The 12,029-nt window shown below is 46.6% G+C and overlaps 1 protein-coding gene across 4 annotated transcripts in view; it reads right to left on the reverse strand.

Moving 5' to 3' along the window:
* The window catches only part of ulk2 (unc-51 like autophagy activating kinase 2), a 130,129-nt gene that overhangs the window by 33,198 nt on the left and 84,902 nt on the right, over window positions 1-12,029 (reverse strand). For 3 of the 4 annotated variants that reach the window (XM_072469865.1, XM_072469867.1, XM_072469868.1), the window contains exon 15: window positions 8,656-8,748. The exons of the other annotated variant lie outside the window; for it this stretch is intronic. In XM_072469865.1, the coding sequence (XP_072325966.1) occupies window positions 8,656-8,748 (93 nt within the window). The remainder of the gene's footprint in view (window positions 1-8,655; window positions 8,749-12,029) is intronic. 4 annotated transcript variants of the gene reach the window in all.

Below are 12,029 nucleotides of genomic sequence, written 5' to 3' on the forward strand. Positions count from 1 at the left end.
TGGAATAACAAAATTCAGACTCAGTTCCTGCCACTGACCACTGCTGCAGAGTATGCACGGGAACCCTGGCTAATAACAGACACCCTCCACATTCAACAACACACATTTAAAGAACAGTCATTTGCGTAGAGTACTTGGAGCTCAGCCAGTGCCCATGGAACCGTACCCGAGCAGCAATCAGCAGCTTTAGAAAAGAGAATTGGAAAAAACAAGTCTTGAAAAATATCAGAATCTAATTAGAGCTCCGAGTAAAACAGGATTCTACTCTGAACGGATATCTTGGGGTGCAACAAAGGAGATTGGCTCAAATGAACGGTTAATCTTTTAAATTACACCCCGGGAAACAGATTGGACAACTTTACTTCCCGAGACAGACCTTTGTAAATGAACGCAACAGCCTCCCCTTGCTAGTGACTGAAGCTGGGTTGATTCTAGAGACATCGGTACCCTGCTCAAGGAGCCACATTTTATTCGTCCAGTCACCGTGTAGCTGATCATTTGATCAAGGTGTGGAAAAATTCAATCTTCAGTTTGCATCCACATCAGAAGGCTGTCACGGAGTGGTCATCGATAAGGACATTTTCTGTTTTTAACATCTCCGAATCTGGAACAGAGTGAAGGCTTTTCGCTGGAATGGAAATTCGCCGAGAGTTGGTTCGATTCGCTGCCCTCACAAGGTTATGGATGTTGGGGGTGAACTGAAAGTTTCAATGATGTGGAGATGCCGGCGTTGGACTGGGGTGAGCACAGTACGAAGTCTTACAACACCAGGTTAAAGTCCAACAGGTTTGTTTCGATGTCACTAGCTTTCGGAGCGCTGCTCCTTCCTCAGGTGAATCCTCACCTGAGGAAGGAGCAGCGCTCCGAAAGCTAGTGACATCGAAACAAACCTGTTGGACTTTAACCTGGTGTTGTAAGACTTCGTACTGAAAGTTTCAAGACTGAGATTGGCAGAGATTTACTAGGTCAGGGTGTCAAGGGATATGGAGCAAAGGAAAGTAAAATGAAGCGGAGATACAAAGCAGGCATAATTTTATTGAATCATAGAACAGGGATGAGGCTGACCAGCTAACCCATGACGCTACTAATAGCCCCAGGCAAAGGAAATGGAGGTCAAATGTAGCACACTCAGTACAAACCAAATTCTTTTTTATTTCCAAACACATGACAATGGATTTAATTTCTATTTCCATAATTGCTGATTTTAAATAAAGCAATGGCATAAGAATGATTGTGACTAACATACCTATCAAAATTCATCCATGTTGTTCAGTCAGCCCAAAGATCAAACCAAGAAAACCTAAAGCTCCTCTTGATAAACTTGGTAGTTTTATTCAAAACAAACTACTCCTATTGCAGTAAATCAGTTTTACTGCTCATTGCTTGTGAGTTATAAGGTCACTAAGTGTTTATTCTGCATAAACCACTGACCACTCCCTAAGCCGGCAAAGTTGGAATAGAATCATAGAATTGTTACAGTGCATAAGGCCAGTCAACCCCTCGTGTCTGTACCGGCTCTCCCAATGAGCATCGCCCTTAGTGCCATTTCTCCTGCCTTCTCCCCGTAACCCTACACAAACAAATAAATCATCCATGCCTTCTTGATTTCCTCGGTTGAACCTGCCTCCACCATGCTCTGAGAGAGAGCACTCGCATCACTTTTGCTTCTTTTGCCGATTACTTTAAATCTGTGCCGTCTCGTTCTCAATCTTTTCACAAGCAGGAACAGTTTCCACCTCCCTCATCTACTTTGTCCAGGCCCCTCGTGATTTTGGATACCTCTGTCAAATCTCCTTTCCAAGTCCTTACTCCTCTAACCTACCGTCATAACTGAAGCTTCCCATCTTTGTAAACCTCTTCTGCTCTGTTGCCAATCCAGAGTGGGCCGGGGTGAACACATACACGTTCCTTAATCATAGACTTGGGTTCAACTGTGCAATATACATGTGTCCAATGTTCCAGTAAAAATCAAGCGCTCGATTTGTAATCTATAATGGTTAACGCCATTGACAGAAGTCTGTAATAAAAGCTGAAAGATAAAATCCGAGTTGTTGAGTTGTACAGCAATGTAAAGAACCCCCCCCCCCCTGCTCAAAGGCCCGGTCCAGTTAAATGTTCTTCCAAACCTTTCATCATTCTCTGGCCAAAAACGTGGGTAGGCATTATTCTCCCAGATCTCTCCACTACTCTGCAAGCAGCTGCTAGGAGAGTGTAGGCACAGTGCAGATCACTCACCCACTGATTATCTCCCTCCATTTTTGTAGGGAAGTACCTTTTGTTTGGCACCTTCCCACCAATTTGGCCATAAACTGGGAACTCACCGCAATGAACATGTATCCCATTACGCCATGGCGTACTACGTTGATACACCAACCCATTGCGCCACGGGGTGAGGTTCCGGTGGATTCTTAAAGGAAGAAAAACTGCATTATCTTACATACACACACACACAAAAAAAAACCCACAACAGTCAAAACCTTCTCAATCTTCACTGCAATTTCTCATCAACAGAAATGTACACTGTGTACATATGTGGAAAAATGCGACCTAACAGATGCTACTGAACAGAGCACCAAGGCAGCTTCCCCCAATTAAGTTAGATATTTTTGTATTGTTAAATAAAGGTGCCAATCCAGGGAAGGGGAGTAACTTGAAATTCTACCTTTCACAGCCTTCACATTTCAATTGCAAATGAATACTTGTCAATATGGGCTACATAAAATCACCTACAAGAGAGCAACACCGATTTCCTTTTCACCAATCTACCCCAATCTCTTCTGCAGTAAAGTTCCATGTGCACTGGTAGATCTCCAATACCTCTATTAAATGGCTATTCAAGTGAGTTATCAAAGGCAGGCTACTAACTGTGGAAGGCATAATAATTCACAGCAACATCCACACACACATACATTTTCCTTTAGACAATAATTGCACCTTGGCCAAATTGTGGTGTTAAGTGGATACCCCAGGTATCAGTTAAGCACAAACCAAGAATTAAATTTAGACTTCTCCGATCTGTACCATACCATCTGGCATATTTAACCATCCATCGAGGCAACCATCCATCGAGCCTCCAGGAAGTTAAAGCAAAACTTATTTGTATTAATAGAATTAAATGTTTACAAGTAGAAACCAAGTCGAGGCACATTTGTTGACCACTCCAGAAAAATTCCTGCACTTCAGACGCTCGCCGCAGAGTCAGTTATGCTGCTAGGCCAATAACAATTCAATAATCCACACAACTTCATAAGACGTAGGATCAGAAGTAGGCCTTTCAGCCCATTGAGCCTGCTCCACCATTCAGTGAGATCATGGCTGATCTAATATAATCCTCAACTCCACTTTCCGGTCATATCCCTAGAACCCTCGATTCCCTTTCTGATTAAAAATCTGCCCATCTCAGCCTTGAGCGTACTGAACGACCCAGCCTCTACATCTCTCTGCGGTAAAGAATTCCATCTCACATCGGTCTTTATTGGGCAACCCTTTACTCTGAGATTATGCCCTCTGGTCCCATTCCATGGATGGAATTTAAATACCATTCATAACATTACAACAACTTCCTCCAGAAAGCAAATTTCAAGTCTCATCTTGGCACTTGAGCAAAGGAGAGTTAACTTGGAAGTGTGAAACTTCCACACAATTCAAGTGTAGCTCCTGATAGGCCAAACAACAAAGAAACAAGATATTTTTGCCAGAGAAATGTTTCACTAATAGAAAAAATGCTTTGTTGTAAGAGTGGTAGTAACTGAAGGGATAAATAGAATTTAATCCTGAGGTGAGAGAGAGTGTAGCTGCTCTTGAGATCAAAGCAGCATTTGACCGAGTGTGGCATCAAGGAGCCCGAGCAAAACTGAAGTCAATGGGTATTAGGGGGATACTCTCCGCTGGTTGGTGTCATGCATAGCATGAAGGAAGATGGATGTGGTTATTAGAGATCAGTCATCTTAACCCAGGACATCTCTGCAGGAATTCCTCAGGGCAGTGTCCCCAGTCCAACCATCTTCAACTGCCCCATCAATAACCTTCCTGCCACAGGTCAGAAGCGGGGATGCTCGCTGTTGACTGCACAATATTCAGCACCATTCATGATCCCTCAGATACTGAAGCAGTCCATGTCAAAATGCAGCAAAACATGGAAAATATCCAGGCTTGGGTTGATACGTGGCAAGTAACATTCGTGCCACACAGGTGCCGGGCAATGATCACCTCCAACAAGCCAAAGTCTAACCACTGGGCCTGTTCATTCAGTGGCATTACAATTACGGAATCCCCCACTTCCAACATCCTGGGGGTTACCATAAATTGAACTGGACTAGACATACAAATATTGCAGCTACAATACAGGTCAGAGGCCTGGAATCCCACAAAGAGTAACTCACCTCCCGCTTTCCCAAAGCCTGTCCACTATCTACAAGGCACAAGTCACATGTGACTTGCCCGGAGTGCAGCTCCAACCACACAAGACGCCTAACACCACCCAGGACAAAGCAGCCTGCTTGATTCGCACCCATCCAACAAACATTTACTCCATCCTCCATGGGCCCACAGTGGCATTAGTGTGAAACATCTACAAGATACATTGCAGGAACTCACCAAAGCTCCTTCGGCAGCACCTTTCAAACTCATGAACATTACCATGTAGAAGGACCATGACAGCAGACGCATAGGAACACCATCACCTGGAGGTCTCTCCCATCCATACATCATCCTGACTTGGAAATATATTTCCATTCCTTCACTGTCCCTGGGTCAAAATCCTGAAACTCCCTCCCTAACATCATTGTGGGTGTACCTACACCTCATGGACTGCTGCAGCTCACCACCATCTTCTCAAGGACAATTACAGATAGGCAATAAATGCTAGCCTGGTAAGCGATTCCCAAAGCCCATGAATTAATTTTTAAAAATTGGCCCACTCAGTTGGTGGCACGTTTGCCCACAATACACTTCAGTGTAGCACCAAAGAAGTGGTACATGCTAGAGGTGTCGTCATTTGGATGACACACTGGCCCAAAAGCCGTGTTTCTATTCAGATAAATTTGAAAGATTGTGCTGCACTATTTGAAGAGCAGCAAGTTCACCTAATGGGGGCAACACGGTGGCGCAGTGGTTAGCAATGCTGCATCGTGGCTCAGAGGACCCGGATTCAATCCCAGCCCCAGGTCACTGGCCGTGTGGAGTTTGCACATCCTCCCTGTGTCTGCGTGGGTCTCACCCCACAACCCAAAGATGTTCAGGGTAGGTGGATTGACCACGCAAAATTGCCCCTTAATTGGAACAAAAGAATTGGGTACACTAAATTTATTTTTTTTAAAGAAGAAAAAGGTTCCTGATGTCATGGTCAACGTTTCCAACTGCAACCGACACCATAAGCAGATGGAACTGTTTTTTCACCTCACTTGCCATTTGCGAAGACTCACTGCTGAGGAAGCAGAAGCTACATTTGCTTGCTCCACAGTGGCTTTACTTCAAATTTTAATTAACTGGCTGTACGCCTTTGGGACATCCTGAATACGTGATCCTCAACACATTCATTCTGTGACACGGCAGCTGCTTAATTTGGTGCATGTCCGACACAAATTACTCAAGCTCCAAAGCGCTTTTAAAAAACCGTTGTGGAAAACGTGATATTAAATGTTGGATTTTAAGGCAGCCACTGGGTCACTGTGCCGCGATAAATCCAAAATGAAATGCAAAGATTTCTGAAGGACTAAAGATAGTACCAGGTCAGTATAAGTAAACACACGTTGCTTTACAGATAGGTGCATCAATTTTTACAACAATTTCATAACTTGTATTAACCAATCTAACAAAATAAAATGCCCCACTGAGTTTCACTGAGCGTTATAAAACAAAATGAGAGACTGAACCACATAGAGAGATATTAGGTCAGATGGCCAAAGAGGTAGGTTTAAAGGAGTGCCCCATAGTAAGAATGCAGGGTAAAGAGGAGGAGGTGTCTTCAAAGAGAATTCCAGAACTTAGGGCTAAGTTAAGCGAAGGCATGGGCGCCAGTGGTGGAGTGGTTCAAAACAGGATGCTCGTTTTTAAATAAATAGATTGACACGATTTCTATTCTGGATTTGTTGAAAATCCAAAGGTTCTGGATTTATGTAGGCGGAAGCTATCCACAGGTGGATGCAACCCAAACCTTTGAAGGATTTCTCTTTCAAATCCTAATGCTAAAAGTACAAAGGGTTTAAGAAATGCACCAAGACGCAAGATCATGGAGCTCAGTAGAAGTGACTTCCTTCTCAAAACTCCCAATTATATAGAGGGTGCAATATGAAGTCCCGTGGAATATTATTTGCACCCCACAAGATGGCTCATATGGTACAAAATACTGCCCTGAAGGTATAACATGAAATGAAAATCGCTTGTCACAAGTAGCCTTCAAATGAAGTTACTGTGAAAAGCCCCTTGGAGGATCACTGCATTACATTCCACTAACCAACCTTTAGCTTGTTGGTGCTTATATATTATGAGTTGAAATCTGATAAAACAGGTGGTTTTCAACAACGGGAGCTTTGATTTAGTGATGCCATGTGAGAGGGACATTTTAAAAATTCTTTCATAGGATACAGACATCACTGACAAGACCAGCATTTGTTACCCATCCAGATGTGGTAGTGGAGTTGCTTTCTTGAACTTCTGCATTCCACCTGGTGCAGGTAGGCCCACAGCACTGATGGGAAGAGTGTGCCATGATTCTGATCCTGCAGCAATGAAGGAATGCCAACAATATTCCAAGCCAGGATGGCGAGAGGCTTAGAGGGGAACATGCAGGTGGTGGTGCTCCCATGTGTCTGCTGCCCTTGCCCTTCTAGGTGGTAGGAGTCACGGGTTTGGAAGCTGCTGTTGAAGGAGCCTTAGTGAGTTGCTGCAGTGCATCTTATATAAAGTATATGCTGCTGCCACTCTTCATTGGTGATGGAGGGAGTTGCTGCTGGAGGTGTCAGAAGAGGGGTGACTATCAGGGCGGCTTTATCCTGGATGGTGGGTTGCTTCTAGTGCCTAGTGTTGTTGCAGCTGCACTCATCCAGACAAATGGTGAGTACTCCATTACACCCCTGATCTGTGCCTTATAGATAGTGAACAGGTTTTGTAAGGAAATGAGCTACTCCTAGCCTTTGACCTGCTTTTGAGCGATAGTAGTTATTTGGCTGGTCCAGTTCAGTTTCTGGTCAATGGTAACTCTGATTGTTGGGAGTTAGTTTCAATTATACAAGAAGAAAATCATGTGCATAGGGCAGCACGGTGGCCCAGTGGTTAGCGCTGCTGCCTCATGGCGCCGAGGTCTCGGGTTCGATCCCGGCTCTGGGCCACTGTCCGTGTGGAGTTTGCACATTCTTCCCGTGTTTGCGTGGGTTTCGCCCCCACAACCCAAAGATGTGCAGGGTAGGTGGCTTGGTCACACTAAATTGCCCCTTAATTGGAAAAAATGAATTGGGTACTCTAAATTTATTTATTTTTTTAAAAAAGAAAATCATGTGCATCAACAGAAATGCCACTTTTGGTGGTTTTGCATAGGATGTTATAAACATTGGCTCTCACGTCAGGAGGTTCTGTTTCCTTTCTCAAAAATGTATTAATTTCCTCCACAAAAATTGCTAGTCAAAATGTATTCTGATCTGAAAAAGTTAAAACTATATTAATACCTGTGGATAAATGTCAAAAATATTGCAAATTCAATTTGGTGTTTTCCAAGTATAGTCTCAGATGAACTCAAGGTGGCTCTCTAATAGATAATGAGAAAGATTTTGCTTGTTTTGTGCACCGGTTTGAGCACAAATTGGCTGAACCAGTGCCAAAATTGGTGAATTTAAAACATTGGTGAATTATGCCCAAAAGCACATAAATTCATATTTTCCATGTTTTAAAATAAATATTGATTCAATATTTAATTTGGTTCAATCAGGCCCAAGTTGTATAAATTGGCCACACCAAAGTCAAAATTGGGAGATTCACCAATTGCATTGGTTCAGGAAAGCATTTCAAATTGGACACATTTTCCTGGGCAAGTTTTAAATTAAATATTTTTCATGTGGGAAAGCATTATGTAAAAATGTACAGCAATGAATCTATTAAATGGTTATGTATGTATGTTTTAAAATAAATTTTCAATGATCCTATAACAGGTTACCCACAAAGGACCAGACACCCGTATTAATAAAGGTTCACCAGGTTATCACTCCTTAGGTTCACCAGGTTACCACTCTGGCTGGCTAAGATTAGGGGCCGGTTTAGCACACTGGGCTAAATCACTGGCTTTGAAAGTAGACCAAGGCAGGCCAGTAGCATGGTTCAATTACCGTACCAACCTCCCCGAACAGGTGCTGGAATGTGGCGACTAGGGGCTTTTCACAGTAACTTCATTTGAAGCCTACTTGTGACAATAAGCAATTTTCATTTCATTTCATTTAATACAAAGAATGATTTTTAACAAAAAATAAACAGGTGTGTTCAATTACAAGGCCTGATTGCGCTCGTTCATGAAATATTTTACATCTGTAATTGTTCGAAATAATTTTAGTGGGAACCTGAAGCCATAACTTAAACAACAAAATTTCAAGCGCATTTCTCGATTGTGTCCAAAGCGGAAACTCTACCCCGGATGCTTATTCCTTTATAAACTCCAAATGAAGGTCCTACCTGTTGGCCGAGCTAGAAGAGCTTGACCTGGATGAGGCTGAGGAAGGTCTCTGCAGAGCTGCTGAGCCCCCAGAAGAGGTTAAAGGTGACTGCCTGATAAGTTGGTGGAGACAGAAAATCGAAGATGCTGATTTAATTTTCTATTTTGCATTGATAATGTTTGCCGTGCTAACCTTTTGAGCATTTCAGCCTCAAGGCCCATACCCCAACAAATCCTCCTTCTGGCTGCCTAAGATTAAGCATCTGTCATGAACTTTTTCTCAGGACTTCCTTCAGAACATACGGTTATAAATAATACTTAAACTTCCGGTTGCGGCTATGCCGAGGTAGGTCGCACGTTCGGCAGGTCCCGCCGGGAACGGACGTTTGGGCTCTCCAGAGGGGCCCCAACGGTAATTGTTCGATGACTTTCAGTGTGGGAAGGTGACAGCAAGGTCCCCCCGACATTATATGGATTGGACCAGGAGTGGAGCGATTAAAAAAGTGACACTGGGGCAGCGAAAAGTGCGAGGGAGGAAAAGCAAGATGGCGGCGGGTGGAGACCAGGCAGCATGGGCGCAGTGGTCGCAGGAGTTTCTTAAACGCTGCTTTGAGGAGCTGAGGACAGAAATGCTGGCGCCAATGAAGGCGGCGATTGAGAAGCTTGTGGAGACCCAGAAAGCCCAAGGGGCGGCGATCCGGGAGGTGCGGCAAAAAGCCTCGGAGAACAAGGATGAGATCTTGGGCCTGGCGGTGAAGGTGGAGGCGCAGCACAAGAGGTAGGCGGTAAAATTCGAGGACCTGGAGAATAGGTCGAGCAGAAAGAATCTTCGGATTCTGGGTCTCCCTGAAGGAGTGGAGGGGCCCGATGCCGGGGCATATATGAGCACAATGTTCAATTCGCTGTTGGGCGCGGGAGCTTACCAGAGGCCCCTGGAGCTAGATGGGGCTCACCGGGTCCTGGCAAGGAGACCCAAAGCCAACCAGCCGCCAAGGGCTGTAGTGGTGAGGTTCCACCGCTTTATGGACAGAGAGTGTCCTGAGATGGGCCAAAAAAGAGCGGAGAAGCAGGTGGGAGAACACGGAGATACAAATTTACCAGGACTGGTGTGCGGAAGTGGCTAAGAAGAGGGCTGGTTTTAACCGGGCTAAGGCGGTGCTCCATCGGAAGGGGGTGAAGTTCGGGATGTTGCAGCAAGCGCGATTGTGGGTCACGTTCCAAGATCGGCACCACTATTTTAAAACGCCCGATGAGGCATGGAACTTTATATAAACTGAAAAGTTGGACTCAAATTGAGGGTTGGTCGTGGGGGGATGTTTACAGTGTTTATTGCGTTTGGGGAATGTTCTCTTGGTTTGAATGCTGGGTGGGGATGGGTGAATGGATTTGATGTGGGGGCTGTGGGAGAGTGTGGGCGTCAGTATTGGAGGGGCAGTGCCCCACGGAGGAAGAGGGGGAGTGGAGGCACGGGGATGGGGAGTTGGGGTAAGGCCGGAAAAACGAGCTGCGCCAGAGGAGGCGGGGCCAGCTCAGGAAAGCGCGGGCTTTTTCCCGTGGTAGGGAAGGTAGGGAAGGGGGAGGAGGAGTAGCCCCCCAAGCCGGCTGATCACTTGGAATGTGAGGGGCCTGAACGGGCTGGTCAAGAGGGCCCGGGTGTTCGCACACTTAAAGGGACTGAAGGCAGACATGGTTATGCTCCAGGAGACACATCTGAAGGTGGCAGATCAGGTTAGGCTGAGAAAGGGATGGATAGGGCAGGTCTTTCACTCAGGGCTGGATGCGAAGAACAGAGAGGTTGCAATACAGGTGGGGAAACGGGTGTTGTTTTGAGGCAATGAATATTGTAGTGGATAATGGAGGTCGATATGTGATGGTGAGTGGTAGGTTGCAGGGGGTGCGGGTGGCACTGGTAAACATATATGCCCCGAACTGGGATGATGCCGGATTAATGAAACGCATTCTGGGTTGGATTCCGGATCTGGAGGTAGGAAGGTTGATAATGGGGGGGGCTTCAGCACGGTGTTGGACCCAGCACTGGACCACTCTAGGTCCAGGACGGGTAAGAGGCCGGCTGCGGCCAAGGTGCTTGGGGGTTTATGGACCAGATGGGGGGAGTGGACCCATGGAGGTTTGTCAGGCCGCTGGCCAGGGAATTTTCCTTCTTTTCCCACGTCCATAGAGCCTACTCCCGGACAGATTTTTTCATTTTGAGCAGGGCGCTAATCCCGAAAGTGGAGGGAACGGAATATTCGGCCATCACCATCTCGGACCACGGCCCGCATTGGGTGGAGCTGGAGTTGGTGGAGGAGAGGGACCAGCGCCCGCTGTGGCGCCTTGATGTGGGACTATTGGCGGATGAGGTGGTGTGCGGGCGGGTGCGGGGGTGCATTGAAAGATATTTGGAGGCCAACGACAACGGGGAGGTGCAGGTGGGGGTAGTCTGGGAGGCGCTGAAGGCGGTGGTCAGGGGAGAGCTAATCTCCATTAGCGCCCACAGGGAGAAGAGAGAGGGGAGGGAGAGGGAGAGGTTGGTGGGGGAGATTTTAAGGGTGGACAGGAGGTATGCAGAGGCCCCCGAGGAGGGGCTACTCAGGGAGCGACGGAACCTCCAGACGGAGTTCGACCTGTTGACCACAGGGAAAGCAGAGGCAGAGTGGAGGAAAGCGGAGGGGGCGACGAAGGATTATGGGGAGAAGACGAGTCGGATGCTGGCACATTAGCTTCGTAAGAGGGAGGCAGCGAGGGAGATTGGTGGAGTTAAGGATAGAGGGGGGAATACGGTGCGGACTGCGGTGAAAATAAATGAGGTATTTAGGAACTTCTATGGGGATCTGTACAGGTCTGAGCCCCCAGCGGGGGAGGAGGGGATGCGACGATTCTTAGATCAGCTGAGGTTCCCAAGGGTGGAGGAGGAGGAGGTGGTGGCTGGTTTGGGGGCACCGATTGGGCTGGAGGAGCTGGTTAAAGGATTGGGGAGCATGCAGGCAGGGGAGGCCCCGGGGCCGGATGGGTTCCCGGTTGAATTCTACAGGAAATATGTGGACCTGTTGGGCCCGTTGCTAGTGAGGACTTTTAATAAGGCGAGGGAGGGGGGGGGACCTTGCCCCCGACAATGTCTAGGGCGCTGATTTCTTTGATCCTGAAGCAGGACAAGGATCCACTGCAATGTGGGTCGTATAGACCGATCTCGCTCCTCAATGTTGATGCTAAGTTGCTGGCAAAGGTGCTGGCTACGAGAATTGAGGACTGTGTCCCGAGGGTGATTCATGAGGACCAGACGGGATTTGTGAAGGGTAGGCAATTAAATACAAATGTGCGGAGGCTCCTCAATGAGATTATGATGCCCCCGGTGGAGGGGGAAGCGGAGGTAGTGGCAGCTATGGACGCGGAGAAG

The sequence above is a fragment of the Scyliorhinus torazame genome, chromosome 12, assembly GCF_047496885.1.
Source record: "Scyliorhinus torazame isolate Kashiwa2021f chromosome 12, sScyTor2.1, whole genome shotgun sequence".
In the NCBI taxonomy this organism is placed as follows: Eukaryota; Metazoa; Chordata; class Chondrichthyes; order Carcharhiniformes; family Scyliorhinidae; genus Scyliorhinus; species Scyliorhinus torazame.